The sequence below is a fragment of the Neoarius graeffei genome, chromosome 18, assembly GCF_027579695.1.
Source record: "Neoarius graeffei isolate fNeoGra1 chromosome 18, fNeoGra1.pri, whole genome shotgun sequence".
Classification (NCBI taxonomy): domain Eukaryota; kingdom Metazoa; phylum Chordata; class Actinopteri; order Siluriformes; family Ariidae; genus Neoarius; species Neoarius graeffei.
The window spans coordinates 58420509-58444639 of NC_083586.1; the positions used below are offsets into that span (position 1 = coordinate 58420509).

Sequence of the window (24131 nt, forward strand, 5' to 3'; positions counted from 1 at the left end):
AAAAGAGACGGCGTCTTAACTGCCAGACTTAATTTAAACAAAAAGTAATGAATAATATATATATAATTTAAAAATAAATAAATAAATAAGCGCATAGTTTTGTGTATTTATTTATTTATTCTTTTTTTTACAGTAGTTATATTTAACATTACTGTCCATTATTGATAAATAATTATTAGAAAAAACTCAAACCCATATGCTAAGGCTGCTGATTGAGTCAATGGAGACTATTCACACACTCAGATAACAGATATTTGTACAAATATTTAGCTAATAAAAGTATTTCGGAGTAACCGTGAACACATCCTCCTGAAGGTAAGTTTGGATCATGTGAGCTAACATGTCAGTGCAGATACTTTATTATGTTCAGTTTTGCTCAACCACTCATTTAGTTGATGGAGTAATCTGCATGACTCTCTGAACACTGTAGTGTCTGAAATAAAACCGACTTTAAAGCCTTTATTTGGGATTTATGTGATGCCTGGGTTGCCAGATCTGCTATCCTAACACTGTCCAGACAACCCTCAGACACCGTGTACTGGTCAAGTCCGACATCAAGACTATGACTGTCATTACTACAGTGGTGCTTGAAAGTTTGTGAACCCTTTAGAACTTTTTATATTTCTGCATAAATATGACCTAAAACATGATCAGATTTTCACACAAGTCCTAAAAGTAGATAAAGAGAACCCAGTTAAACAATATTACATATCTGTGAGTGGCAAAAGTATGTGAACCTTTGCTTTCAGTATCTGGTGTGACCCTCTTGTGCAGCAATAACTGCAACTAAACGTTTGCGGTAACTGTTGATCAGTCCTGCACACTGGCTTGGAGGAATTTTAGCCCGTTCCTCCGTACAGAACAGCTTCAACTCTGGGATGTTGGTGGGTTTCCTCACATGAACTGCTCGCTTCAGGTCCTTCCACAACATTTCCATTGGATTAAGGTCAGGACTTTGACTTGGCCATTCCAAAACATTAACTTTATTCTTCTTTAACCATTCTTTGGTAGAACGACTTGTGTGCTTAGGGTTGTTGTCTTGCTGCATGACCCACCTTCTCTTGAGATTCAGTTCATGGACAGATGTCCTGACATTTTCCTTTAGAATTCGCTGGTATAATTCAGAATTCATTGTTCCATCAATGATGGCAAGCCGTCCTGGCCCAGATGCAGCAAAACAGGCCCAAACCATGATACTACCACCACCATGTTTCACAGATGGGATAAGGTTCTTATGCTGGAATGTAGTGTTTTCCTTTCTCCAAACAGAACGCTTCTCATTTAAACCAAAAAGTTCTATTTTGGTCTCATCTGTCCACAAAACATTTTTCCAATAGCCTTCTGGCTTGTCCACATGATCTTTAGCAAACTGCAGATGAGCAGCAATGTTCTTTTTGGAGAGCAGTGGCTTTCTCCTTGCAACCCTGCCATGCACACCATTGTTGTTCAGTGTTTTCCTGATGGTGGACTCATGAACATTAACATTAGCCAATGTGAGAGAGGCCTTCAGTTGCTTAGAAGTTACCCTGGGGTCCTTTGTGACCTCGCCGACTATTACACGCCTTGCTCTTGGAGTGATCTTTGTTGGTCGACCACTCCTGTGGAGAGTAACAATGGTCTTGAATTTCCTCCATTTGTACACAATCTGTCTGACTGTGGATTGGTGGAGTCCAAACTCTTTACAGATGGTTTTGTAACCTTTTCCAGCCTGATAAGCATCAACAACGCGTTTTCTGAGGACCTCAGAAATCTCCTTTGTTCGTGCCATAATACACTTCCACAAACATGTGTTGTGAAGATCAGACTTTGATAGATCCCTGTTCTTTAAATAAAACAGGGTGCCCACTCACACCTGATTGTCATCCCATTGATTGAAAACACCTGATTTGAATTTCACCTTCAAATTAACTGCTAATCCTAGAGGTTCACATACTTTTGCCACTCACAGATATGTAATATTGGATCATTTTCCTCAATAAATAAATGACAGAGTATAATCTTTTTGTCTCACTTGTTTAACTGGGTTCTCTTTATCTACATGTAGGACTTGTGTGAAAATCTGATGATGTTTTAGGTCATATTTATGCAGAAACATAGAAAATTCTAAAGGGTTCACACACTTTCAAGCACCACTGTATTTGGTGTAACAGATGATCGTACTTTTAATAAGCTGTGGATTGTAAAGGTTTAACCGACCTGTCCGAGGTGGCATTCTAATAAAGTGCTTAAAAGTATGCGCAAGAGATCTGGTCATTCTTCTGATTTCCTGTCTTTCTTTGTCTCTCAGAGTTATCTTTCCCTTCATGACGCTGTCACTGAAAGATAAAGACCGTCCAGTCATCAGGAAGCTGTTGGCCGCTGGCTGCTGTGAACGATGTGTCCTCAGGTTCTGTTGTGTGGGAAAGTATTCTTCGTATCAGCAGTCCTGTGAGGTGTGTATACGTCTGTAACTGGGTGTGTTCTATGTCCTTGTCCTTTAAATATCGTCACACCGTCCTAATGAGCAATAGATGTTTTCGTACAGTGTTGAACATATTGTCCATGTTGATCTGTAGGACATACATAAAGAACTTTTAGAGTTCCTCGGTAAGGGAGATGGCGAGCAATCCCATGATGCCTCGGGAGATGCAGAGACGGCCGACCCGCCGTGTAAGAAAATGAAGCTGGAATCACCTCAGCCGTTGTCAGGAGAGAATGCGAGCGCGGAGGGTGTGACCGAGCCGAAGGCGCGGTCAGGGGTGTGTGTGGTGTGTGTCGGGGTGCTGCAGCACTTCTGCAATCAGAGTTACGCCAAACAGGTGAGCGACGACTACGAAGGATCGTGTGAAGTTTTAATTTTAAATACGATGAAATATTAATGAGAGTTGATTTTGGAGTAATTAATCGTACTACGGTATAATCTGAAAGGTTTGTAATAAAAGTGAAAAACAGCTGTGTTGTATCACAAGAGAGGTGTTGAAATCGAAAGAAAAAATCACTAACATGAATGAAATATCTTGTAACATACTTGTACGGTGCCTTGCATAAACTAATCAGTACAGTGAAGCGCGCTGGTGGTAGCATCATACTGAGAGTTTCCATTGGCTCAGTGGTTGCTGCTCTGATTAATCTGCTCTTTGCTGCATGTCTTATTTTTGGTCGATGAGCTCCTCTAGAAGAAGTCACAATCGTGTAATATTTTTTTCCATTTTTTGAAAAATGAATGAACCTGTTTTTGGGACAATTTAAAAAAAAAATCTTGACCGATTCTTTCCCAGAACTTGTTTTGATATCTTATTAGCTTTCCTGATTCTGTTTGTTTAGATATGTTCTTTAACACACTGTGGGTTCTTCCAGGAACAGGTGTATTTATTATCTCAGCCCTCTCAATATATTTCTGAGAAAGGGGCAAGTAAGAAAGAGTAGTAGGCAGAGGTTAAGCCAGGGATCCCAGCAGTAATTGAAAAAAAATAGAGGAATGTAAGAAACTATCAGCATGGGTCAAGGGGGCTGCAAGCCCTTTGCGGGGTACAGGGGGCAAAGCCCCCTGAAGCTGTTGAGATTTTAACATTTAAAGAGGCTATAGAACACATTTTTTACATAGATTTAACATAGAAAAGCAACAGAATTTAACAATAATGTGTATCTATTTGATGCCATATTTTGTAATCTATGACATAAGTGGCAAAAAAAAATTATTTATAAAAATTAGATGAAAACGTAGCTTTGAAGAATATACTTGCCTAAATATTCCACTGATTTTGTTATAACAATCATATCCATAGTTCATCTCATTTGTTTATTTTTTTGTTTCGAGTTAATGTCAATACAAGTCTAATATAAGCCACATTTCATTTTTCAAAAATCATGAATATGAGCAGAAATCAATGATTCAGTAATATTAGATATATACATATGTACAGCAAATATTGGAGATTCATTCATTCATTCATTCATTTGGTCGCCCTCAGGCGGGCAACCACCAGAGATTTCCAAATCTTTGTGTCAGCCATCAATGAAGCTATCTCACTGGTGTGGGATGTTCCAGTGTCTCTCTTCAACGTGTCAATATACAACCCCGATTCCAAAAAAGTTGGGACAAAGTACAAATTGTAAATAAAAACGGAATGCAATAATTTACAAATCTCAAAAACTGATATTGTATTCACAATAGAACATAGACAACATATCAAATGTCGAAAGTGAGACATTTTGAAATTTCATGCCAAACATTGGCTCATTTGAAATTTCATGACAGCAACACATCTCAAAAAAGTTGGGACAGGGGCAATAAGAGGCTGGAAAAGTTAAAGGGACAAAAAAGGAACAGCTGGAGGACCAAATTGCAACTCATTAGGTCAATTGGCAATAGGTCATTAACATGACTGGGTATAAAAAGAGCATCTTGGAGTGGCAGCGGCTCTCAGAAGTAAAGATGGGAAGAGGATCACCAATCCCCCTAATTCTGCGCCGACAAATAGTGGAGCGATATCAGAAAGGAGTTCGACAGTGTAAAATTGCAAAGAGTTTGAACATATCATCATCTACAGTGCATAATATCATCAAAAGATTCAGAGAATCTGGAAGAATCTCTGTGTGTAAGGGTCAAGGCCGGAAAACCATACTGGGTGCCCGTGATCTTCGGGCCCTTAGACGGCACTGCATCACATACAGGCATGCTTCTGTATTGGAAATCACAAAATGGGCTCAGGAATATTTCCAGAGAACATTATCTGTGAACACAATTCACCGTGCCATCCGCCGTTGCCAGCTAAAACTCTATAGTTCAAAGAAGAAGCCGTATCTAAACATGATCCAGAAGCGCAGACGTCTTCTCTGGGCCAAGGCTCATTTAAAATGGACTGTGGCAAAGTGGAAAACTGTTCTGTGGTCAGACGAATCAAAATTTGAAGTTCTTTATGGAAATCAGGGACGCCGTGTCATTCGGACTAAAGAGGAGAAGGACGACCCAAGTTGTTATCAGCGCTCAGTTCAGAAGCCTGCATCTCTGATGGTATGGGGTTGCATTAGTGCGTGTGGCATGGGCAGCTTACACATCTAGAAAGACACCATCAATGCTGAAAGGTAGATCCAGGTTCTAGAGCAACATATGCTCCCATCCAGACGACGTCTCTTTCAGGGAAGACCTTGCATTTTCCAACATGACAATGCCAAACCACATACTGCATCAATTACAGCATCATGGCTGCGTAGAAGAAGGGTCCGGGTACTGAACTGGCCAGCCTGCAGTCCAGATCTTTCACCCATAGAAAACATTTGGCGCATCATAAAACGGAAGATACGACAAAAAAGACCTAAGACAGTTGAGCAACTAGAATCCTACATTAGACAAGAATGGGTTAACATTCCTATCCCTAAACTTGAGCAACTTGTCTCCTCAGTCCCCAGACGTTTACAGACTGTTGTAAAGAGAAAAGGGGATGTCTCACAGTGGGAAACATGGCCTTGTCCCAACTTTTTTGAGATGTGTTGTTGTCATGAAATTTAAAATCACCTAATTTTTCTCTTTAAATGATACATTTTCGCAGTTTAAACATTTGATATGTCATCTATGTTCTATTCTGAATAAAATATGGAATTTTGAAACTTCCACATCATTGCATTCCGTTTTTATTTACAATTTGTACTTTGTCCCAACTTTTTTGGAATCGGGGTTGTATATTGTTTTTGGTCTGCCTCTCTTCTGATGTCCGAGTGTAGGGTCCCAAAGCACCAGTTTCTGCGTGCTCAGCTCTGAATGGCGATAGCAGTGGCCAGCTAGTTGTAGTCTACGTGAAGCAATTTTATCACTGATTGCCGGTAGCTCACCATAGAGCTGCTCATTTGGTGTGTGGCTGCTCCAGTGGATATTTAAAACTTTCCGGAGCATTCTAGTGTATGACCCATTCAGTGATTTTTCTTGAGTCTCTGACAAAGTCCAGCTCTCACACCCATAAAGTAAAATTGATTCGATAGTGGCTGTGAAGAATCTAATTTTCAGACCTCTACTCATATTGGACTTCCATATTTTTGTCATACCATTCAGAGCTTGCCAGGCTTGTGCTTTTCTTACACTGATGTCTTTTTCTGAGCCATCAACCCATGACCCCAAGTATTTAAAATCGTCTTTCCATTCAAGTTCAGTCCCATCTAATGTATGTATTGGATTAAGATCTTTAATGTTGTAAGCAAGTGATTTTGTTTTCTTAGCATTTAATCCAAGTCCTACTTTTTTACATTCTTTTTCCACTCTTGGCAGCAATTCCTGGGCTTGTTCAATCTCATCTGATAGTAAAGCTATGTCATCCGCAAAGTCTAAGGCCCTGTCCACACGGCAACGGATTCAGGTGAATCCGATACAATTTTTTATCGTTTCAGCCTGGCGTCCACACGGCACCGACGTTTTGAGTGCCCCAAAACGCAATCTTTTGAGAACGGGTTCCAGAGTGGAAAGATCTGGCAACGTTGCCGTTGCGAAGTCGTCTGGATGAGTAGAACGGATTTGTTTACGATGACGTCACAACCACATGACTGTGAGTGCTTCACGCCGGGTAGAAGTGTAACGAACTCGATGCGAGTTGTCAACAAATCCTATAACTTGGTTCATGAAACGCGCTTACAAAATATTTTCACTGTGAATATTTATTGTGTAATGGTGCAAAGTGAGAGAGAGAGAGAGAGAGAGTTAGGGCAGAGTCAATCCTGCCAGCAAAAATAGGGAAAAAAAGGTGCGATCTCACCTCTTCAGATGTTGGTTTAAGTCCTACAATACATTCCTCAAAAAGGGTGTTAAAGAACAAATTAATCCATCAACGTGTAGCATTCAATTTATTCCGGACCATTAAAGACGCCGCCTTCCGCGTAGAATCATACGTCATCCTCGCCGCCATATTGGATGGGTCAAAGCGGAGAATAAAGATGCCTCATTCATGTGCTGCGTTTAACTGTACCAACAGGTTTACCGTCCAAACGAGATCACATGGGATTACCTTTCACAGGTGAGACTGGAAAAATACTCTTCATTGTATTTGGTCATTATAATGTAATTTTACGAACAGATTTTTCTGACTTTGTGGCTAATATGAAGTCTCGCGCATAATAGTTTATGCGCATGTGTCCTTACTTCTTCTATTGTTCTGGTGTCTCCGAAGGGACCATATTACAGCACCCCTAGAGGTGTGGCATGTGTATTGCATCGTTTTCAGCAAGCGTTGCGTTGCCATATGGACCTGATATTTTACTGATCGTTGCCCATTTGGACACGATATTTTTTTAAATAACATCTCGTTGCCGTTGTCGTGTGGATGTAGCCTTAATCAGTCAAAACTTCTTTAGGATGTCTTCAAGATCTTCTGGGGATGATGGTAAATCCCAGATCTTCTTCTTTACCAGCCATAGCTCTTCTTAAGGCATAGTCTAGAACGATTATGAATAGGAAAGGAGCTAGCGTATCACCCTGTAGTACTCCAGCAGTGATGTTAAACATCTCTGTTTCTCCATCTGGAGAGATCACTTTGGCCTTTGTGTTGATGTACATTTTCTCAATTGCTTGCAGTAGGTTTGGTGGAATACCATAAGCTTTGAGAATACGCAACATTTTTCCTCGATGTATCGAGTCAAATGCTTTTTTGAAGTCAATAAAGGTTATTACAGCCTTGATGTTTTTAGCTTTGACTCCCTCTATTATTCTTCTGAGTGTTAATATTTGGGCCACAGTTGATCTTTTGGGGCGGAAGCCGTTCTGATTTATTCTGAGTTGGTTGTCAATTACAACTCTAATTCGGTTTAAGATCAGCCGGTTAAACATTTTGGCTATTATACAGAGCAGGCTGATTCCCCTGTAGTTATCAGGCTTTGACAGGTCCCCAGATTTCGGCACAGAGACGATATTCATGAACGACCATATATCGGACCATATTGGAGATATTTGATTTAAACCTTTCTCTTTTTGAAAGGTTTCACTGCAGAGGAGTTGAATGCTCTTTTCTGGGGTGCATTCTGTGATCTTTCCTCCAGTTTTCTCTGCTTTTGTTTCTCTGATCTTTCCTTGTGCTTTTTCTGATGTTCCTGCAGTGCTCTTTTGGATCGTTTCTTGGCTACTCTGTTCGCATGAGCTTTTCTTTCAAGTTCTGTATTCACCACATTCATTAATCTCTTCTTGGATTCAACTTCCTGTCTGGCTAAGCGCAACTACGCTTTCCACGACATATTTAATTAAGTTCAGCGCATTAGAAACAAAAGCACGAACGGAGTTAAAACACGTTTTCTAGCAAATGGGCGCAGCCATATTGTTTTCTCGTTCTATCGCGTACAGTCTCGCGATATTTACATCAATTTAACTTCCGAGTGTTCCCGGATGTCAACGAGAACAAACGAAGCCGACGAAAACATCGCTAAACAAGCAAACCAAATCAGAACGTATTCTGCTGGTCATTTTATTTAAACAAACATATTTTTAACGGATATACAAGAGATTTTAAAAAAACCACTTTGGCTAGAAAAATAGTGGAATTCCGCTAAATAGTGGACATCCGGGATCCATGTTAAACGTAAGCTGAGCGGAGGCTGTGTTTGCCGCCGCTGCGATGTATAAAAAAGAGGGGGGTCCGGGGGTCCTCCCCCGGAAAATTTTGAAAATGTAGATGTTAAATGGTGAATTCTGAGTGATCCTGAATGCAAAATTTTATTTTTATGAAGTATAAATTATGAAGTAAAAACTTATGAATTTCAATTCTTTGAAAAACCACTGTGAGTAGCCGGCAATGGAGCGTTTGTCGACGGCAAAATCGCCGGTTGCCGGCAGTTATTGAGAGGACTCTCCATAAGTCTGATGAGCTGTTGCCATGGCGTTCGTCTGTCGTCCACAATTCAGTTAAATCGTATCTCCTCCTCCATCAGTTCTCCATGGATTTCTGTTCCAATTGTTTTGTTTGAAAGAACTCATCACTTTGCACAAAACCTGATCGTTGTTTTGTCAAATTTTTTGTTAACGAGTTACTAATTGGGCCAAATTGATGAATTTTCCAGGGATCTCGCTAGAATTGGATCTCCTCTCTGATTTCTCATCCGATTTCAGTTCTGATCAGTGGCGGCTGGTAGTCTTTCAAACAGGGGAGGCTGGTCGGTTACGATATTTCCAGATTTTAAAAGAAAAAAGAAAAAACACATCAGTTTTGCCCATACTCTTGCCTCTGATCTGGCTGATTGTTGGCAGCATCACAAACTGTGAAATAACAGGTTCTTTTGGCCCATTAGCCTACTGTCCAATATACATGATGGTGGTGTTGGGGGGGGGTATATATTTTAACATTTTATATTTTAAAATTGTGGCATGTTGTTTAAAAATTGATCATTATTGAAAGCAGCTCTTTGTCAGGAACGTCAGCAGTAGAGCTGGGTGCCACACATTTCATTCAATGACACTTTCCCTATATTTTACTTATTTTGACTGAGAAATGTTTTATTGACAATTTTGATAACCCTTCACTTTTAATCCAGGTCTGTAGTGTGAAATGTTCTCGGCTGTGTTTTTGTTTAAAAATGTTTTCCAAATTGTAGCTGTGTTTAATTCATATCCAGAGAAATATATATTCCAATACTAGACAGAGACACTCTAACGAGTGCAAACCCCGCCTTTTCCCTATTAAAATACATTGGGCGAAAATTTCGAAGTTCTGCCATGACCTTGACCTTTGACCTTTGACCTCCAAAATTTAATGGTTTCCTTCCTGGGTGATTGGCAACACATGTACAAAATTTGGTCCAAATCGATCCATTGGTTCTTGCGATATCTTGCAGACACACAGACAGACAGACAGACAGATACACACACACACAGACTGACGCAGGTGAAAATAATAACCCCTCCGACTACTGTCGGCGGGGTTAATAATATACTCAGCATAAACATTTTAAATAGATTCTATATTTTTGGTCCATCCATGTCCAACAATACATTTTCCTCGTCACTGAACTTGCTGTTAGCCAATTAACTTTCTCGTACCAGGAGAGCTGAAAGGAACGAGTATTATTCCCTACCTTTTTCACCAAGTCAATTTGAGGCGTTGGTCTACCCTGCTCTTTAATTTTAATTTTTTCCTCGAAAGGAAGACTGGCAAATGGCTTCGCCAAAATTAAATCAGCAATGCTTGGCATCCGTGCGCAGCTTTCGTGCTAGCTGACTAGCCCCCTCAAGTTCAAGTTCAGTCACTCAAATAAACGAAATTTCTGGAACTAAGATAGCAAACTTGACAACACTATATTTACACTTTATTTACAATGAAAATATATACAAACTAAAAAAGCTGGTAGCAACTGTATGTAATGAATGAAATCGAAATGTAAGCTGATCTCTTACAATACACCACACCACTTGCGAATCCGCATGGGACTGAACTGAAATTCACCGCTGCCTGTCTATATTTGAAACGAGCTGTCAATAAAAGAAAATATCCGGCCGCTTTCACCAATCACCAGTCTCCTCGCAGAAAGCTTTGCCATGTCCCTCTCATTGCCTCCCACTGTGAGGCTGGGAGTCCGTGGGAGTCTGTGGGCGGGCGTTTTCGCAGTATTTGTCCAATAATCATCTTGCATTTTGATATTGAAAGCGCAGAGCTCCCAAATGCCATTGAAGTGCACTGAGGCTGGGCTGCATCGTGCTGTTACGAGGGGGAGAAACTCACGCACACATTAGGCGAACTGGGGAAAGTTATAACGGAATGATTTTGCACTGTAGTTGGGTTGAGCACATATATTTCTATGATTCTGGATCTGAAATAGCAATGTTATAAGGTCGGCTATAACATAAGCCTAGCGCAATTCATCCTACACGATGTTCGTCATTTTTAGAGGAGGCTGAGCCTCCCTCGTTAGAGCAATCGCCCGTGGTTCTGATCGATGTTTTGGGTCGATCTTCCCTCAAGGAACAAACTTTGGTTGTTTGTTGATTTTCCTGTTGTAAACAATCTGTTTACAACTTTTGTTTATTTTCAGTTCAATCGTATCTCCGCCCTCCTTCAGTTCTCAATGGATTTCAGTTCTGATTGTTTGGTTTGAAAGAACTCGACCTTCTAAAACAAAACTTGGTAATTTTTTTGTGAACAAATTACTAATTAGGTCAACTTGATACATTTTCTTCTAGCTAGAATTGTCTCGTTTATCATGCGAGTTCAGTTCTGATCGATGTTTTGGGTCGATCTTCCTTCTGGGAACAAAATTTAGTCCTTTGTTGATTTTCCTGTTGTGAACAGTTTGTCGTGGAGGTTGGTCCTCTCTCAGATTGTCACATTTCAGTTCTGTTCAATGTTTTGGTTGTCATTGTTGTTTCGATGGCAGGCCAGATGACCTACTACATCCTTGACATTCTGGTACTGAGATCATATGACACGCTGATTCCATTGAACGAATTGTATTAATTCTCATGAGACCAGAATTTTTTTTTTTTTTGTAGATTCATGATATATTAATCCAATCTCATTTCCTTGTTGTAGCATGACAAAATGTGGAAAAGTTCAAGGGGGTGAATACTTATGCAAGGCATGGTAGATACGGATGTAAACCACAACCAGTAGGACTCTTGCTTGAGCGTTATTGTGCCTTTCATTTGTCCAAAGGTGTCCGAGGTTGTGAGAAAAGGCGAGTACCAGTTTGACAGTCTGATGCTGGCGGTCTCTCTTCCTGCTCAGCTGTCTGTCCGAGAGGTACGCTCATCTACCTCATCATCATCGTGCTCAATATTTTATTTTATTTTTTTTATTAATCTGGTACTTTAGCATGTCTGTTGTTCCTTCTTTTTCAGCATTCCTGCTGGTTGCACATCAAGAAGGAAGTCAGGTACGTGAGCAGCAAACGTTTTCCAAACAGAGATGACTCTTTTCAGGGAATCATTCCATTAAATCATTCGTTCACAGGTTTGCTGAAATGTCTAATCGAGTCACGCAACCGTTGAACAGCTTGAGCAAAGTAAAATCGGGAATAATCGTTGATATTTTGTGCTTAATTTATAACATAATTAGAAAAAGGGCTGTGAGTTGGCTTAGGCCTAGGTCACAACCGGCCGTACGTGCTCCTACGGCCGGTCTATGTGCAAAAAACGCAAGAAACGCACGGAGGCCGTGCATGTGACGTGCTGATTTTCAAGCCGCAGACCGGCCGCAGAGGTTCTTTGTCATGTCAAACAAACTCTACGGGCGCTTACGTTTTTTTTCAGGTTGCAAGACAAACTTACGGCCAACGTGCGTCTTTCTCCACGAACAAAAAAAAACAGCGATTTGGGAAACGCCAAAAATCGCACGGCCAAAAAATCGTACGTCCGGTTGTGACCTAGGCTTTAGTGGTTAGCGTGTCTACCTCTTGACCGGGTCATACCAAACCAAAAGACCATCATAAAAATGGTGCCTACTGCTATCTGGCGAGGTGCTGCAGTACAGATGTGAGTCAGGAGTCAAATTTTCACGGGTACTAGAGGACCCGCCTCCCAGTATAATCCTGGTTATGTAATAGACGAGAGGCTGGGGGCTTTAGAAACGGAGAATGACGCCGTCCAATGTGCCTTAAGTGCCTGGTTAGTACTGCATACATGTCAACCTTTGGTCAATCAAACCTGTATAACCAACCTCCAAAATCCGTATTTCCCTTATAAAATCCGTATAAGATGCAAATTAAAATAATTTACCTAAAATTTGAATGATAATTAACAATGATATATCCAAGTTACTTTTTATTCAATATTAATAACAATAAACCTTCAGAATGAATACAAAGCTCCAATGTTCGACAAAAACACAAAGTGTCACTCTAATGTTCTGAATTGTACTCCATGACAGCTTTTTTAGCGCTCTGCACCAATACCTCACGAGGCTGCATGTCACAGCAAGTGTCTGTGTTGATCTTGCCGGAGTGCCCATTCAGAATCTTTTCAGTCGCTAATGAAAATCGCTCAGGTGGAAATACGCGTTTCAAACAAAATGTTACTTCCCGGTTGGCGGGATTCTCGCAATGCGGTGTGCGCATGATCAAAAGTGGAATGAAGTCTTGCTATTACAAGATAACGTGCGATTTCATAAGACTCTTTACTGGCTGTCTGTGGTGTACAGTACGTTTGTAAATGTTATGCGCTCTTTTATCATCGTGGGAATTGATTATAGCTCTAAATAAATATTGAAGTTTTTTTTAAAGAATCCGTATAACTTTATTTGTACGCCCATAGACTACGTTTATTGAATCAAAGCCGTATAAAATACGAACATTCCGTATAGGTTGACGTGTATGGTACTGGGACAGGAGACTGCCTGGGAAGACCACGTCCTGGTATGGGACGGACTTTTTGTTCTGCTAATAACGTTACATTCTTTAGGCAATAAGTTATAATTTTAAAAAGAAAAAGGTGTAAAAATTAATGCCCCCCTTTTCCCCTACTCGGAGAGTGCAGACCTCTGCCAAGGCCAAATGCAACAGCGAAAGTGAAAAGAAAAAAACAAATTCGTGACTCTGATCCGCTCCAAAATGTAATCGGTTCTTCCTCGGCCAACGCTCCACCTTTCCACCAAGTTTCACGGAAATCGGGTTTTGCACAATCCTGCTTACAGACGGACAACCAACCGCACCGAAAACATAACCTCTTTGACGGAGTTAACAAAAGCTGATTCAATACAAAATTTTGCGACCTAATCTCTAAAATAGGTACCCTATGGGTACATGCGGCTACTGCTTATAAATAAAATAGTTTTCTGATCCCATGTCCATACAGTAAATATCGCATATATACATGTTGTCAATTCTACTCGCCTCATCTCTTGCAAGCATCACCAAGCTGTGAGCAGTATCAGGGCTTGGAGTATTTTGTTTGCTGTGTTTTGTTCAAAATACAGTGCTGTGAACGAGATCTATTTTCAAAATAGTAAGTTTATTTTCTTAAAATAAACACCACTTACTCGATAGCGAATCAGTAGCCTTGGCGAACCACGAGGTGAATTTTGTTTATCTTTTTATCTGCCGATTATCTTCCGATACTATGAAGTTATAACAAGGTTTCTCTTATTCCATTTCCGGTTCTGATTGGTTCCGAAGTTTATCAAGACGTAGAACGGGTAATCGAATAAGTGCTGATTGGTTACGAAGTTTTGCTATTGTTACACTCATTCTTACATTCTTACAACACGATGACATGGTGGCTACTGCCTCGCTTCACCTCTATGAGGCAGTAGCCACAAAAAATGATCTGTAATATCTCAGAAGTTTATCATGACATCACAATATTGATATCAATATCATCATCCCATCATACTGTCCAGCCCTGGAACACACCCAAACTCCTCTGTTCTTCATTCCCCTGATAATGAACGAATCATTCTATTTACCAGCTTGATTGTTCCCTGGAAATACACCCTCCTGCTTTCTTTTCAAACCTCACCCGAACTACATATCATGACATATCAGTCGTATCGTAATGTGACCACTTCGCCCGCCTCTGTTCTCTATTGTGTGAAACCAAATCACAGCCACGAACATCAACAGCAAACATGTCCACTGCTCCTTTACTTTACAGCAAACTCATTTTTCCTTCCTTTGTGTCCTGGTATGGGATGGACTTTAATAAAAAGAATGAATTTAAATGTCGGGTCCAATACAAGCTACGACTGCACATTCTGTATTACAATTGCTGGAAATACAGTGGTGCTTGAAAGTTTGTGAACCTTTTAGAATTTCCTATATTTCTGCATAAATATGACCTAAAACAACATCAGATTTTCACATCTACTTACACATCTACAGATTTTAACTACTTTTCCTAAAAGTAGATAAAGAGAACCCAGTTAAACAAATGAGATAAAAATATTCTACTTGGTCATTTATTTATTGAGGAAAATGATCCAGTGTTACATATCCATGAGTGGCAAAAGTATGTGAACCTCTGCTTTCAGTATCTGGTGTGACCCCCTTGTGCAGCAATAACTGCAACTAAACGTTTGCGGTAACTGTTGATCAGTCCTGCACACCGGCTTGGAGGAATTTTAGCCCGTTCCTCCATACAGAACAGGTTCAACTCTGGGATGTTGGTGGGTTTCCTCACATGAACTGCTCGCTTCAGGTTCTTCCACAACATTTCCATTGGATTAAGGTCAGGACTTTGACTTGGCCATTCCAAAACATGAACTTTATTCTTCTTTAACCATTCTTTGGTAGAACGACTTGTGTGCTTAGGGTCGTTGTCTTGCTGCATGACCCACCTTCTCTTGAGATTCAATTCATGGACAGATGTTCTGACATTTTCCTTTAGAATTTGTTGGTCTAATTCAGAATTCATTGTTCCATCAATGATGGCAAGCCGTCCTGGCCCAGATGCAGCAAAACAGCCCCAAACCACTACCATCACCATGTTTCACAGATGGGATAAGGTTCTTATGCTGGAATGCAGTGTTTTCCTTTCTCCAAACATAATGCTTCTCATTTAAACCAAAAAGTTCTATTTTGGTCTCATCCATCCACAAAACATTTTTCCAATAGCCTTCTGGCTTGTCCACGTGATCTTTAGCAAACTGCAGACGAGCAGCAATGTTCTTTTTGGAGAGCAGTGGCTTTCTCCTTGCAACCCTACCATGCACACCATTGTTGTTCAGTGTTCTCCTGATGGTGGACTCATGAACATTAACATTAGCCAATGTGAGAGAGGCCTTCAGTTGCTTAGAAGTTACCCTGGGGTCCTTTGTGACCTCGCCGACTATTACACACCTTGCTCTTGGAGTGATCTTTGTTGGTCGACCACTCCTTGGGAAGGTAACAATGGTCTTGAATTTCCTTCATTTGTACACAACCTGTGTGACTGTGGATTGGTGGAGTCCAAACTCTTTAGAGATGGTTTTGTAACCTTTTCCAATCTGATGAGCATCAACAACACTTTTTCTGAGCTCCTCAGAAATCTCCTTTGTTCATGCAATGATACACTTCCACAAACCTGTGTTGTGAAGATCAGACTTTGATAGATCCCTGTTCTTTAAATAAAACAGGGTGCCCACTCACACCTGATTGTCGTCCCATTGATTGAAAACACCTGACTCTAATTTCACCTTCAAATGAACTGCTAATCCTAGAGGTTCACATACTTTTGCCACTCACAGATATGTAATATTGGATCATTTTCCTCAATAAATAAATGACCAAGTATAATATTTTTGTCTCATTTGTTTAACTGGGTTCTCTTTATCTACTTTTAGGACTTGTATGAAAATCTGATGTTGTTTTAGGTCATATTTATTCAGAAATATAGAAAATTCTAAAGGGTTCACAAACTTTAAAGCACCACTGTAACTTTGACTGAAAAACCAAAGACGAACCTAACAACATCTCATCTCATCTCATTATCTGTAGCCGCTTTATCCTGTTCTACAGGGTCGCAGGCAAGCTGGAGCCTATCCCAGCTGACTATGGGTGAAAGGCGAGGTACACCCTGAACAAGTCGCCAGGGCATCACAGGGCTGACACATAGACACAGACAACCATTCACACTCACATTCACACCTACGGTCAATTTAGAGTCACCAGTTAACCTAACCTGCATGTCTTTGGACTGTGGGGGAAACCGGAGCACCCGGAGGAAACCCACGCGGACACGGGGAGAACATGCAAACTCCGCACAGAAAGGCCCTTGCTGGCCACGGGGCTCGAACCCGGACCTTCTTGCTGTGAGGCGACAGTGCTAACCACTACACCACCGTGCCGCCCACCTAACAACATCCAACCATGAAACTGTTTTCCCTTTTTAAAAAAAAGAAAAAAAAGTTGAGGGTACAGACAAACTTGGGAATTGGTATTACCTCCAGAAAATTCTCCTTAAAGGATATTACATAATGTGTGATTTTACAATATTTACGGTTTTGACATCACATGAAGGCAGTGTTGTTCCTTCAGGGCTCCAAGCATCGATTGAGATCATAAAGTAGTAATAAGATAGAGGTAGTAGAGATGATAAGCAGCTCTTAAGACGATGATGATGATGATGATGATGGGGATTCAACCAAACCAAAACAAATTACAAGTTAAAGCTGGGCAACAATACTGGAGATTAGGAAAGGTGCATCACTTCCTGTTTACCTGTTCTTTAGGTTTATACAGTAGAGTGTTCCTCGAACCTGGTTCTGGATTGCTTTGAACATTTTTGGTGTAACTCCTGTAACTCACCATGTTGAACTCAGTTGTTGAATCTGGTGAGTTGAGTGAAGGGAAAACACCAAAATCTGCAGGGAGGTGGGAACCCATGACCAGAACTGATAAACACTGGGTTAATAAAACCAGCATGGCTCATAAAAATACTCAATGACCTTCCCATTACAGGCATTTAGTAGACGCGCTTATCCAGAGTGACATACAACATACCCAGAGCAGCCTGGGGAGCAGTTGAGGGTTAGGTACCTTGCTCAAGGGCACTTCAGCTATTCCTGCTGGTCCAGCGAATCGACCTGACAACCTTTTGGTCCCAAAGCTGCTTCTCTAACCTTTAGGTCATGAATGATTTCCCCCAAATTAGTGTTTGTGGGGCTCAAGTTAATGACCATCGATGCCTATTGCTGCATTGAGACTGTACAGAGTATTAATATGGATTACGGTACCGTGTGAATCAGGGAGAAGAACATGTGTCTGGATAAGGAGGACGTGGTTCAGGTGAAGGACGCCTTTAAGTGGGCCGTACAGGGATTGGTGGGCAAAGAGCTGGGAGCGTCAGTACTCACTAATGTAAGTGTTACTGTCGCTAACACTTTACACCTTCACAACTTCAGCTGTTGAATTCTCAAATCTGTAAATATTTTCCAGGTCACAGGTTCATGTTAATGCGCTTGCTGAAATGTTATTATTTCTATAGTAAAAGCTCATTCACGGAAACTTGTATGATGGACGCTCCACATAAACTACACAGATTAAAAATTGTGATATTTAACTAAGAAAGCGTGTACCCGTTGACACGGTGATGTTTTCTCTCAGGAGATGTTTATTTACTGTTCCTGATTATTTTGTAACAGTCCAAGGAAATCCTCTCACAAGAAAGTCTAAAGATGGAGAAGATTGTCTTTAGTGGTTTCTCCGGACTGTGCAGAGCTGCTATAACATGCTATAAAGTGCTAACAGGAAGTAATTTAATGTAACTGTAAATGGATATAATGCATATCATTATAGACAGATTGCAACCAAAACAATACATACAGATATATAATGTAGGGTGGGAGCACAGGTAGAGAATTACCTGCTAGGCATTGCTGCCTGTTGCACTTCCGACAGTGCCTTAGGGGCAGCTGCAGGGTCATCAGCTGGGAACCCATCCATCCATTATCCGTAACCGCTTATCGTGTTCAGGGATGTGGGCAAGCTGGAGCCTATCCCAGCTGACTATGGGTGAGAGGTGGGGTACACCCTGGACAAGTCACCAGATCATCGCAAGGCTGACACATAGAGACAAACAACCATTCCCACTCACATTTGCACCTACAGTCAATTTAGAACCACCAGTTAACCTAACCTGCATGTCTTTGGACTGTGGGGGAAACCGGAGTACCCGGAGGAAACCCACGCGGACACGGGGAGAACATGCAAACTCCACACAGAAAGGCCCCCGTTGGCCACTGGGCTCGAACCCAGAACCTTCTTGCTGTGAGGCGACAGTGCTAACCACTAATCCCGGAACATCTCATGGTGGTGGAACAACGATAGGGATGTCTCCCTATCGAGCATAGTAGTATCTGGCCCCAAACTCAATAAGGCATTCAGGGACCTTTCAGAGGAGGTGGAATAGAGCAGCTTCTGGCTTTGGCTGAGAAGAAAGGATCAGGCATGGGGAAAACAAGGATCCTTGGGTCAGCTGCAGGGGGCGGTACGAAGACATCCCTATTGTTGCTGCACCACCACCAGATGTTCCGGGATTAATGGAGTGAAACGTCAATGAAGGGTGGTTCCCGGCTGATGACCCTGCAGCTGTCCCTGAGGCACCATTGGAGGTGCAACAGGCATCAATGCCCAGCAGGTAATTCTCTACCTGTGCTCCCACTGGCAAATTGCTGCGGTAGAAAAGAAACAAAACACTTTGAAGCATGCTTTTATTGGAAAAAAATCAACTTTAGGGTGGTAACAGAGACTCCATTTTATCCCGTTGTTGATTATTTTCCTAACAGCTAATGAAACCAATGGCATGATCCAACAAGGTAGGTGTTAAAATAAAATAAAAGGTGAAATGTGATGTGAAAGTAATATGTACTGTAATACACAGTGCCGTAAAGCATGGTGGTGGGAGCATCATGTTGAGGGCTTCCCTTGGCCACTAAATTTTTTTTAAACTAATATATGGATTTAACATCCTTCTTCTGTTTGGGATGATCAAAGTTTGGTACCTTTTCATCAACAAACCACTTCATGACACCACCCTGATGTTGATTGTTTTCTTACAACAGCACATCAATAAGTGATTTCTCCCTTACTTGTTACGTTCTTAATAGAACAATTGGCCACAAAATACTGGCAGCACACAGCAGTGTATATTATCTCCCACCTTCATGTCATATCATTTCTGATCTACAACATTCGCATGCTAATGCTAACGGTGCGTCCTGTTTTACCTTTCAGAGTGCTTTTGAGGTCAGCGTAGGTTTTGCGCATCCAGAAACAGACAGAGATTGTCACTTCCTGTACGTGTCCTCTCTTTCTCTCTTCATTCACCTCCATTCTTTTCTTACTAGCAGCTTTCCAAATGCCCAAACGTGTGTAAGTGACAATTATTGTGTCATTCGTAGGGCAACAGAGTGTCCGGATTGCTTTAAGCCGACCAAGAACAAAGCTGTAAGTACTTGTGGGTGTGTTCTGGTCCTATTAATAAAAGTATAAACCAAACCATTCTTTCCTGTCTCGTTCATTTTCTTGTTTTCAACAAAATAGCGACAGCCTGTTGTCATGGATACGTTCTAACGTGCTAACGTCAACATAACGATAATTCTGTATGCTTTCAGCGTAATGATCATATTCAGCACAGTGTGTATTTGTCTCTCTGTCTCTCTTTGTCAGTCTGTGTTCACTAGGATGGCGGTGGTGAAAGCGCTGGACAAGATCTCAGACGCAAAGTTCCTCAGGTCAGAAATGATCAAACTATCTGACCTTCATAGTCCAACGTTGTAACCGAACCTACAGACCGATTTTTCCCATTTTTGTCCTGAGTCTTCCTGGACACACTTGACACGTCCAGACTGGACTGACAGCATATTCACTGATGTTTATGCTGTGTGTCTGTAGACGTTACCCATGTCCACCTGTCTCACCCTCCAGCCAGTGCACGCCACTGGAGACCACATGCCTGCATGCATCGGTCTTTATAGCAGGTAAAGCTGAGTTTCTTTCTCTCTGTTTTGTGTTTTTGTCAAGGACCTTAGTGGATGATGGTGGGTGGCTTTTTCCTCTCTGTCATTAGGGAGGTATAATAAGTTCTCACGGGAGCTTCCTCAGACCCCATGGGTGATAGACGGAGAGAGACGCATGGAAGGATCGGTGGAGGAGTTGATCGCCAATCCTCTACTGTCTGCCTTCAAAGCAGACGGTCAGTGAACTCAAAGTTGTTATTGTGGCATACGTGGAAGATGTAGCTTTATATTGAATCTTTTATAGATATAGTATACATATGCTGTAAATGGTCAGTTTTGCTCATTATATTTGGCAGTACTATGACTTATGAAATATTTTTTCTTCTGATGAACTGGGACACATTATTGTCAATTTATCCTGGGGTCAGTGGGTCTTTTAAAAATCAGACACTTTTACTAATTTTGGGGGAAGCCATGGCCTAATGGTTAGAGAAGCAGCTTTGGGACCAAAAGGTCACTGGTTTGATTCCCTGGACCAGCAGGAATAGTTGAAGTGCCCTTGAGCAAGGCACCTCACTCCCAACACTCCCCCAGGCTGCTCTGGGTATGTTGTACGTTACTCCGGATAAGATTGTCTGCTAAATGCCATTAATGTAAACGTAATGTACTCTGGTCCCCCAGCCAGGATTAATCAGGCTCTGGCTTGTGTGCTACTCCATGGCTCACTCCATTTAGTCCAAAGTCATCTTGAAGAATTCTTTGCTGCCTAATGGCTATACTCCTGTTTAAACACCCCCCCACACACACACACACACACTCCCTGTAGACTGCAGACTATGCTGAGGGACTGGACTGCCAATCCCCTGCAGCCCACTTTGACTTGTTTGCACATGGTATTTCACCACTTGGTGCATCACTTCTCCACCAGATCTTCTTACTTGGCTTGTTTCTTCTCATTAACTTCCTCTGTCTTGGTCAACAGAGTCTTGGTAGACTCTGACCAGAGTACAGTGTCTGGTCTGAAAGCGGTGTTCATGATTTCCTTGGATCAGGTTTCAGCTATAGTTGTTGAAAGGATCCTTGACAGAGGTAACCGTTTTTGGACTTGGCTTTGGGGTCACTCTCATTTCCTGAGAAATGGGCTGGAGTTTTTAGCTCAGCCAATTGACTTACCTGCCATGTTCATGATCATGGTTCTCTGAAGGCTTTGAAACAGCAGCTTCAGTTCTCCATCATTCCCCTCCCCTTGCACAGTAGGTAGACTAGTGTATCTGTGGTATTCCAGAAGAAAAGGTTGAAGGGGTCGAATCAGGAAACTTGTGTGCTGCGTTATCACTTTCCAAAGCATGTGACAATCCGTACCATTGGTGCATCCCATCAACTTCCCATCCAGCTCCATACTATCTCATTTTAACAATCTTGGTGGTTTGAGCCTCCATAACCCCTGCCCACACTTCTTCCTGTACCAGCCTGTGCCTCACCTTGCCTCTGGTATGGTTGTGGCTCCCTGCCCTACCCCTTCCAAACCCAGCTTTCCTGGGAACCGGGACAGTCTGGATTCAGTCTACTTCCTGTTATCTCCTCAATAAACCTGTGAGAAGTTCATTTTGTCTGATACCTTGTATAGTTGGATCTCTCTTGTGCAGACTACCATGGATGTGTCGCTCAGTCAAGGCTTGGTCTGGTGGCTGTAAAAGGCCTTGCTGCTGAGGCTCTGAGGTAGGTACAGCCACAATCAGAGGTAATAGCTGATCCTCTTATTAAAAGCCTCCCCAGTTGTTACCAGGAGACCAGTTGATCAGCAGCAGCTGGAAGATACACTGAAGCGTGCCGTGTTGGTAGATCCAGATGCCAAATATGGTATTCAATGGCAAACATTTTAACTTGAGAACAATCTAATGGTTTTAGTGGTGGAGTTAATACTTGTTGGAACATTTACATTAATGCCATTTAGCAGACACTCTTATCCAGAGTAATGTACAACATACCTGGGGAGCAGTTGGGGGTTAGGTGCCTTGCTCAGGGGCACTTCAGCCATTCCTGCTGGTCCAGGGAATTGAACTGGTGACGTTTTGGTCCAAAAGCTGCTTCTCTAACCATGAGGCCATGGCTTCCTCATGGTTAGAGAATATAGTGTATGCACTCATATTGTTTTGTTTACAGGTTTTAACTTCTGCTCATCTGGGAGAGAAGACGTAGATGTACGGACTTTAGGAAACGGTGCGTCAAAGTAATTGGATTTATGTTTATATATAAAATTTACTATTTTTATCCATTCCTCTGCAGTAAAAGTTTTACTCACAGTGCATTCTGGGTAATACAGTCTCAGAAATGGGGACTAAGAAGGTATTTAATATTCCTCAACTATCACTTCTATGTGTTGTATACAACCCCGATTCCAAAAAAGTTGGGACAAAGTACAAATTGTAAATAAAAACAGAATGCAATAATTTACAAATCTCAAAAACTGATATTGTATTCACAATAGAACATAGACAACATATCAAATGTCAAAAGTGAGACATTTTGAAATTTCATGCCAAATATTGGCTCATTTGAAATTTCATGACAGCAACACATCTCAAAAAAGTTGGGACAGGGGCAATAATAGGCTGGAAAAGTTAAAGGTACAAAAAAGGAACAGCTGGAGGACCAAATTGCAACTCATTAGGTCAATTGGCAATAGGTCATTAACATGACTGGGTATAAAAAGAGCATCTTGGAGTGGCAGTGGCTCTCAGAAGTAAAGATGAAGAGGATCACCAATCCCCCTAATTCTGCGCCGACAAATAGTGGAGCAATATCAGAAAGGAGTTGGACAGTGTAAAATTGCAAAGAGTTTGAACATATCATCATCTACAGTGCATAATATCATCAAAAGATTCAGAGAATCTGGAAGAATCTCTGTGTGTAAGGGTCAAGGCCGGAAAACCATACTGGGTGCCCATGATCTTCGGGCCCTTAGACGGCACTGCATCACATACAGGCATGCTTCTGTATTGGAAATCACAAAATGGGCTCAGGAATATTTCCAGAGAACATTATCTGTGAACACAATTCACCGTGCCATCCGCCGTTGCCAGCTAAAACTCTATAGTTCAAAGAAGAAGCCGTATCTAAACACGATCCAGAAGCGCAGACGTCTTCTCTGGGCCAAGGCTCATTTAAAATGGACTGTGGCAAAGTGGAAAACTGTTCTGTGGTCAGACGAATCAAAATTTGAAGTTCTTTATGGAAATCAGGGACGCCGTGTCATTCGGACTAAAGAGGAGAAGGACGACCCAAGTTGTTATCAGCGCTCAGTTCAGAAGCCTGCATCTCTGATGGTGTGGGGTTGCATTAGTGCGTGTGGCATGGGCAGCTTACACATCTGGAAAGACACCATCAATGCTGAAAGGTATATCCAGGTTCTAGAGCAACATATGCTCCCATCCAGACGACGTCTCTTTCAGGGAAGACCTTGCATTTTCCAACATGACAATGCCAAACCATATACTGCATCAATTACAGCATCATGGCTGCGTAGAAGAAGGGTCCGGGTACTGAACTGGCCAGCCTGCAGTCCAGATCTTTCACCCATAGAAAACATTTGGCGCATCATAAAACGGAAGATACGACAAAAAAGACCCAAGACAGTTGAGCAACTAGAATCCTACATTAGACAAGAATGGGTTAACATTCCTATCCCTAAACTTGAGCAACTTGTCTCCTCAGTCCCCAGACGTTTACAGACTGTTGTAAAGAGAAAAGGGGATGTCTCACAGTGGGAAACATGGCCTTGTTCCAACTTTTTTGAGATGTGTTGTTGTCATGAAATTTAAAATC

General features: G+C 41.6%; 1 protein-coding gene across 1 annotated transcript in view; it reads left to right on the forward strand.

The window, feature by feature from the left end:
* The first annotated feature begins 167 nt into the window (after positions 1 to 167).
* Positions 168 to 24131, forward strand: part of pus10 (pseudouridine synthase 10) — a 31238-nt gene continuing 7274 nt past the window's right edge. Inside the window, exons 1-12 of the mRNA XM_060899574.1 lie at positions 168 to 315; positions 2288 to 2432; positions 2556 to 2798; positions 11592 to 11678; positions 11777 to 11811; positions 17595 to 17706; positions 19582 to 19643; positions 19749 to 19794; positions 20017 to 20081; positions 20242 to 20327; positions 20417 to 20542; positions 22470 to 22526. Coding sequence (XP_060755557.1) covers positions 2304 to 2432; positions 2556 to 2798; positions 11592 to 11678; positions 11777 to 11811; positions 17595 to 17706; positions 19582 to 19643; positions 19749 to 19794; positions 20017 to 20081; positions 20242 to 20327; positions 20417 to 20542; positions 22470 to 22526 — 1048 coding nt within the window. The 5' untranslated portion in view covers positions 168 to 315; positions 2288 to 2303. The remainder of the gene's footprint in view (positions 316 to 2287; positions 2433 to 2555; positions 2799 to 11591; positions 11679 to 11776; positions 11812 to 17594; positions 17707 to 19581; positions 19644 to 19748; positions 19795 to 20016; positions 20082 to 20241; positions 20328 to 20416; positions 20543 to 22469; positions 22527 to 24131) is intronic.